This window comes from Pteropus vampyrus, unplaced genomic scaffold (genome assembly GCF_000151845.1).
Source record: "Pteropus vampyrus isolate Shadow unplaced genomic scaffold, Pvam_2.0 Scaffold79, whole genome shotgun sequence".
NCBI classification, from domain to species: domain Eukaryota; kingdom Metazoa; phylum Chordata; class Mammalia; order Chiroptera; family Pteropodidae; genus Pteropus; species Pteropus vampyrus.
In genome coordinates this window covers 7,187,562-7,195,481 of record NW_011888860.1, presented here as the reverse complement: position 1 = coordinate 7,195,481, position 7,920 = coordinate 7,187,562, and the positions used below count along the sequence as shown (strand labels likewise).

General features: G+C 33.8%; 1 protein-coding gene across 1 annotated transcript in view; it reads right to left on the bottom strand.

Moving 5' to 3' along the window:
- Nucleotides 1-5,205: 5,205 nt before the first annotated feature.
- Nucleotides 5,206-7,920, bottom strand: part of NIPAL1 (NIPA like domain containing 1) — a 15,283-nt gene continuing 12,568 nt past the window's right edge. The window contains exons 4-6 of the mRNA XM_023532242.1: nt 7,440-7,497; nt 6,495-6,655; nt 5,206-5,976 (exon numbers count right to left, since the gene is read on the bottom strand). Coding sequence (XP_023388010.1) covers nt 5,351-5,976; nt 6,495-6,655; nt 7,440-7,497 — 845 coding nt within the window. The 3' untranslated portion in view covers nt 5,206-5,350. The remainder of the gene's footprint in view (nt 5,977-6,494; nt 6,656-7,439; nt 7,498-7,920) is intronic.

Below are 7,920 nucleotides of genomic sequence, written 5' to 3'. Positions count from 1 at the left end.
ACTGAGGGGAGATTTCATTATCTTGGATGCTTTGAGCTCCTTTCTTGTTCAATGAAATTACTGAAAGACAAGACAGTTTCTCCTATCTTTTGTTCAGGTATCAAATCAGTTATATAGGAGATGGTTTTGTGAAGAGACTTCTTCTAAAAAGCAGATTTTAATTTCAAGGAAAATAACAAACTATAGATTTTTTTTTAAACCTGGATTCTTTTTTTTAATAGTTTCAAGTGTACAGTACATTGGTTAGACACATATAGTTTATGAAATGATCCCCCTGATTATCCTATCTTCCCTCTGGCTCTACACATAGCCATTACTTTACTGCTGACTGCATTCCATATGCCATGCTCCCCATCCCCATGACCCTCTATCAACTACTAATTTGTACTTTAACCTTTCCTCACATTCTCCCAGCTCCCCAACCTCCCTTCCCCTCTGGATGTCATCAGATTGTCCTCTATATTTTTGATTCATTTGTTCTTTTTTTCCCTTAGATTCTGCATATCAGTTAAATCATATGGTATTTATCTTTCTCTGTCTGACTTATTTCACTCAGCATAATAATCTCTATGTCCATCCATGTCGTTGCAAATGATAGGATTTCATTTTTTTATGTTTGAGTAACATTCCATTGTATATATGAACCATAACTTTATCCAATTGTCTGTTGATGGGCATTTAGGTTGCTTCCATATCTTGGCTATTGTAAATAGTGCTGCCATGAACATTAGGGTGCATAGATTTTTACGAATTATTGTTTTGGTTTTCTTTGGGTAAATACCCAGAAGTGCAATTGCTAGGTCAAAAGGTAGATCTATTTTTAATTTTTTGTGGAATCTCCAGACTGTTTTCCATAATGACTGTCCCGCCAACAGTGTACAAAGGTTCCCTTTTCTCCACATCCTCACGACACTTGTTCCTTGATTTATTGATGACAGCCATTCTGACAGGTGTGAAGTGGTATCTCATTGTGGTTTTAATTTGCATTTCTCTGATGATTAGTGACCTTGAGCATCTTTTCATATGTCTATTGGCCATTTGTATTTCCTCTTTGGAGAAATATCTATTCATGTCTTTTGCCATTTTTTAATTGGATTTTTTTTGGATATATGAAGAACCCCTTATTCGATGTATCATAAACGAATATCTTCTTCCATTCAGTCAGTTGTCTTTTCATTTTGTTGATGATTTCTCTTTCCTTTTCAAAAACTTTTTCGTTTGATGAAGTCCATTTGTTTATTTTTTGTTTTGTTTCCCTTGCTCAAGGAGATATATCCGAAAAGAAATTACTAGTAGCAATATTGAAGAGATTACTGCCTATGTTTTCTTCTAAAAGTTTTATTTAAGACTTTAATCCATTTTGAGTCTATTCTTGTATATGGTGTAAGAAGATGGTCTAGTTTAATTTTTTTGTACGTATCCATCCAATTTTCCCCAAACTGTTTATTGAAGAGACTGTCTTTATTCCATTGTATATTCTTGCCTCTTTTGTCACATATTAAATGAGTGTATAGATGTGGGTTTATTTCTGGGCTCTCTATTCTGTTCCCTTGATCAATGTATCTGTTTTTATGCCAGTTCCATGCTGTTTTGATTACTGTATCTTTGTAGTATAGTTTGATATCAAGTAGTGTGATACCTCCAACTTTGTTCTCAAGATTGCTGTGGCTATTCGGGATCTTTTATGTTTCCATATAAATTTTAGGATTATTTGTTCTAGCTCTCTGAAAAATGCCATTGGTATTTTGATAGGGATTGCATTGAATCTATAGATTTCTTGAGATAGTGTGGCCATTTTAATGATGTTGATTCTTCCTACCCATGAGCACGGTATATGCTTCCATTTATTTATATCTTCTTCAATTTCTTTTTTCAGTGACATAATTTTCTGAGAACAGGTCTTTTACCTCTTTGGTTAGTTTGATTCCTAAGTATTTTATTGTTTATGATGCAGTTGTAAATGGGATTGTTTTCTTAATTTCTCTTTCTGAAAGTTCATCATTGGTGAATAAAAATGCAACTAACCAGAATATTAATTTTGTATTCTGCTACTTTACTGAATTCATTGATCAATTCTCACAGTTTTTTGGTGGAATCTTTAGGGTTCTCCATATTTAATATCATATCATCTGCAAATAATGGAAACTTTCTTTTAAATCTCAAAGCAAAGTTGGGATATTTTTGCCATTATATAAACTTAACTTCAAAAAACTAAAAATTGAACTCCAACAAGCATAATTAAACTACATTATTTTATTGCAAATGAAAATATACAGAAACATTAATTTAAAATTTATAAACTTTTAAAAATGAACAGTATCCATGAACATTTGAAAAATAGAAAATATTATGACCATAGTTTATTCAAAATATTTGAGAACATTTCACATATATTCATATAAATTACTTTTCCAGAAAGTTTTGTTTGTATGTGAAGACTGCAGTTAGTTCAGTTTTATTAGTTTTATTAAAATAAAATATTTCTGTTGAAATCATTTTGTATTAATTTGTTTTGAGATAGTATGATGGAATTTACACTTAGATTATTTAAAATGAGCTAATGTGGCACAAATTGAGAAAAGATAAAGAACATATGAAAACTGGCAACTAATGGTCCTTACCTGCCTAGTGATGAGACTATAAGAATTAAAGTGTTGATTCAAAGAGAACTGAACTTTATTAAATACCTCATATATCAGGCATGATGTAGGGTATTTCTAGGTGTTTGATTTAGTACTCTTAAAAGAAAGACGTTAATTTCATGCTGCTAAATCTAAAGAGTTTTATGTACATTCTGCAATCTGAACTAACCATTGACCTAGGAATAAAATTATAAATTAAAAAAATAAAATAAAACAAAACTATTACGTTTACAGAATTAGGAAAAGTTTTCAGTTTGGCTGTGTGAGGACAACTCTATAATCCTTAATGATATGTGTGCAGAGATTCACATAATAAACCTTACTATATCATCTATGTGAGATAAAGAAAGTGTACATATTAAAATATATACATATGTGAAACTACCAGTTAAGACTAACATAGTTAGTCAGAACACAGGAATCCAGCATTTTATTCCTCAGACAGTATCTTCATATTTGGGAAAAATTACTCTAAGTTTGAGATCTGCAATAACATTTTGATTTTTCAATGCATATGCCCACTATGAATTTTTAGACTTTTTTCAAATATTTCATTGTTTCTCAACATATTTCAACTCATTAAATATTTCTCAGCCTTTCTTCTGGGCATATGTGTTAACACCAATTCATTTTCCAATCCAGGATACACATGGGTTCTTGTATTCTAAGAACCTTCAACCTGGGCACAGTATACCACGAGAAAAACTTTATAACAGGTGACATTTAAGAACTACCAACACTAACATTCACAGCCTCAGGTTGGATGCCATTAATTTCCTTACCAAGAAGGTATCATAGAGAAACCAATAGTTTTCAACAGAAAAAGAAAAACTTTGAAAGAATTTCTACATTTTTCACACACTACCTTTTCCTACAAATTTGTGTTCATAGCTTATATATCTGATATACAATTAAAGTGAAACAGCAATCATCAGAGTAAACATATATTTAACCTGAGGTATCAACCCATGTATCTTCCATGGGTTATCAATTTTAAAAAATTTAGAATGCATTGACTTGCTCTCGATACTAAACTATACTGAAGAGACTATAACAGCACTTCAGGAATTGGTAGTAATCTCAGATCATCACTGTGAACATCAGTCACAATTCAACAGAACTGGGGAAATGATAAAGTTAGTTTAATAGAATTTTGAATAACAGAATTTATGGATAGACTTGAGCTAGATTATAAACAACAAACAAATAAACTAACTAACATTTGATGTTAGAACAGAAAAATTCAATCAACCAGAAGGGTTTTCGTTTTCTGAATGTCACAATTTGTTGGTTAGGATTTTTATTTTGTTTTGAGAGAAATAAGTTTACTCTAGAAATAAGAAAGCTTATTTCTTCTTTTTAATTAAATCAACGAGTGATGAGAAATCTGTCAATAAGCATTAGAGGCCACCAGAAATGTTATTCCTGCCATGCACTTAGAGACAGGAAAATTTTATGTACGTTTTAATAGGCAAAAGGTATTTCCCTGTGGTAGTCTCTGAGGTCTTAGTATTTTGTTTTCTAAAAAGTTAACTCCTCTTCCTAGTGTCCCAAAACACTGACCAATAAAATGTACGGAAAACATGGTCAGGATGAAATTCAAGAGAAAAAGACAACCTACCACTGACTGTGGTAGGATATGTATATTTAAAAAAAGGTTTGGAACTAATAATTTCCTTCATAAGTGTGAAAGTGCCAAATTTCAAGAGAACAATTATGATAACTCATTCAGGTTTTTTACAAAGATTTTTCTATTTGTTTCCAAACGGTTTGTGGATAACCCACCCTCTGGGGATTAAACATTTGAGAAAAATTGAAGTGTACAATATAATCCTAAAATAATGTAGCAATTACTTTACAAAAATCTCTAGGACAACAAGAAAAATGACCTTTGAAATAATAGTAAAAGAAAGGAACAAAATGAATATGAGGAATTCCAGAACTGAATTCGCTTGGACTCCTCCAGTAACTCAGTTTAGTCTTATGTTGTTCAGGTTTGAGTTAAAAAAAAAAACAAACCTGTGAACATAGTCATTTGTTTGCTTTTGTTAAAAGAAAATAATTCTGTTTCACTTACCTAAGGTATAAAATATTTCCCTCTTCGTTCTCCCCCTTTTAATTGGTAATAAACTTCAATGATATGCCAATAAATCATAATTCATAAGTCCTTCATGGGATCACATCTTTGCATTTTGACCCACCAAGGAGCAGATTTCCAAAGCAGGCCTATTTCTTTAAGGCTCTGCCCTTTAGCTATCTAGTTTAGAAAAAAAAGTTGTGGAACGGGAAGGAAAAGCATCTCACTTCTCAGTTTTAATAATTTGAAACTAAGACTCATCAAACAATGATTGATAACTCGGCTTATTAGCACACAGTTGAATTTATCTATTAATTACTGCGAGACTAAGAATAGCAACCAAAGAAATGAGCTAAGTATATTGTGACCAAAAGAGATTATTCTGATACTCATCTAACTCTGACTTCTTTTATATTTAAGAAATATTTCAAGTCTGTAGAAAAGAGAAACAGTAAAAGTCTTCTGGAGGAGATCAAATCCTTGATTTTCAAATTCGAAGGCCAAAAATGAAGGCAGTTCTATTTGGCCTCACATCTAAAAGTTAGAACTTTAGAAATGTCAGCTTTCCTAATAGTTCTACCAAGAATCAGGTATTACTGCTCTTCTCCAAGTGTCTCACATTGGTTAAAATTCAGTGTCTGTTGAGACTTTGATCATCAGTCCTGCTAAACAAGGTAACGTCATCCTCATATCCTGAGGCTGAATATTCCATGTTCTCCAGTAAGACATATTTGTCTTCACTGCCATTTAGAGAGAGGACTTCTTTCTTAGTGGATGTCAGGTCACTCCAAGTGATGTTGGTGTTTTTAAAGGCATGTAGAAGGAAGATGCCATTGATAATAGTGAAGAACCCACTCAGGGTGCCGATGATATCTCCAGCTTTCATGCCATACCATTCTTGGAATAAGATGGCGGAGCAAGTCACTACCATGGATGTGAAGAACACGTAATAAATGGGAGTCACAAGAGATGTATTAAAAGTGTCCAGTGCCTTGTTGAGATAGTTAATCTGTGTTGTCACTGAAAGCACAAGTACAGCCAGCAAAACAAAGACCAGTGGATGCTTGTAAACTGGCTTCCATTCCAATAGTTCCTTAATAGCAATTCCCAGGCCCTTGACAGAAGAAACAGAAAATGCTCCAATCAATGAACAGATTGAAATGTACACCAGTATGTTGGTCTTTCCCTTCTTGGGAGCCACGATCAAAATCAGCACCAAGGTGATCACAGTTACAATCACAGCAAAAGAAATGAATCCTGTTAGGCAGAGAAAAGAATTAGACTTCAGAAAATGCTCAGAGGATCATGTCTTTGTGAAATCTTATTAGTCAGGAGTTTAGCAGCACAGGTGTTTTAGAAAGAGAAGTGAGATTAAATTAAAAAAACACAACAACATTTTACTGCATGTCTCTCGATATTTTACAATGGACTTTCACAAACATGTTATTTGAATCTCGTAGATAACACTATGAGGTATGGCAGATTTATTCTGATTGACTTTTTATTTTCAGAGGGAGTGAGTGGCTAAAGTTTGGGTTGGAGTATAAGTCTTTTACCTCTCATATCCCCATTTCTTCCTTTCATTGCAGACGGGAAGCATGGACACAGAAATAAGTTGTGTCAAGACTTGTAATACTCAGTGAAACCTTACTGTATCTCACAACCCACAACTTGGCTTGTAGGAAGCCTATTTCAATATAACTACAAATTCATTTGATGAGGATAGAAAGTGGAGCAGGATTTGAGTAAGTGTTTCTTTCGGTTGAATCACAGACCTGGGTCTCTCAATTTCATTTCCATTTCATGCAAAGAAGCAACTTCCTCTTCTTGTGGGGCATGGATAACCATCACAGTTGACCCCAATATACTTAATATGCAGCCTATTTTCCCATGAATATTCAAGTGCTCATTTAAAAAGTAGGAAGACAATATTGCACTGTTGGGAGAAGAAAATAAAATCACTCTTGTTCAATTATCTTTTGATTCCATCAGCTTTAAAGTTATACTGTGGTACATTCCACTCTGTATTCCACTCAACTGATTTGAATATGCTGATTTGAATGTGACACTGAAAAACCTGATTAATTTTAAAGCTTAGGAAAGATGGTCAATCAAATTTGCTAATTGCTTTATATGTAAAGAGTTATAATAGACATTCTACACCCCTTTACTCTTCCCATGACCTTCTAAGAGGTCCTACTCAATTTATTTTTAAGTTTCCCATCTTTTACATCTTATGGCATGATACGTTTAGAATACATATGCTCATGAAAACTTCAAAGAAAGATATATGCCTAAAGAATTATTCTGCTAAGGCTGATATTTAGCTAGTACACACAAGTATGCTCACGTGGGTTGTCAAAATATTGAAATATTCCCTTACTAGTTGCTACTGCCCTGGTAGTTTCACCTATCCAAGCTCTCACTACTTTAGTTGCCCTGGCCTCAGGAAGTTCCAGAATGGCACCACGTGGACACTGGACTTTGCCTTCCTGCTGCTCTACCAGCAAATCTGCTGTGGTTCTTGCACACCAGGCTACTTCCCATGATGCCCTGGCATTACTGGTACCCATTTGCACCCAAGACTGTGGTCAGTTACCAGGTGCTTTCCAAGAATCACTCTCGTGTGGCTACTCGTGAGGATTGCAGTTTCAACTCATCACATAGTGTTCTACTGCTTTATTGTGTACTGACTTATTGAATTCTCACAACAATCTTACAAAGGTGAAAAGAGGTGGGTAGGCCTAGTCATCAGCTTTGTATTAGTTTGATAATGAACTGAGATAAAAGGAAAGCAAAAAGACAACAAACAAAACAGTTGCTTAGCTACAAAATAAGAGTTCATGGACACATTGAACACATGCATTTGGGATCATAAAGAAGGCCCCAACTCAGAAAAATTAAATCCACGTTCTATGAATGGGAAAAGTATTCCTGCTTCCATTACTAAAAGAAATGAAGAGATCTCCAAACAGAAGTATCCAGCGGACACGCAAGACTTTTAGTGGAAGTTGAAATTTAACCCAAACAAGACGCTTTTTTAAAGTTCTCTGATAGCAATGGTCATTAACCACTATGACAACAGAAAGGATTAAAAGGGCTATGTCAATTTGTTCAGGTAAGAGAGAAAATATAATGTTAGGCTTCATTGAATCATCACAAATATAACACACAATTGCTTTATGTTAGTAGAAAACCAGG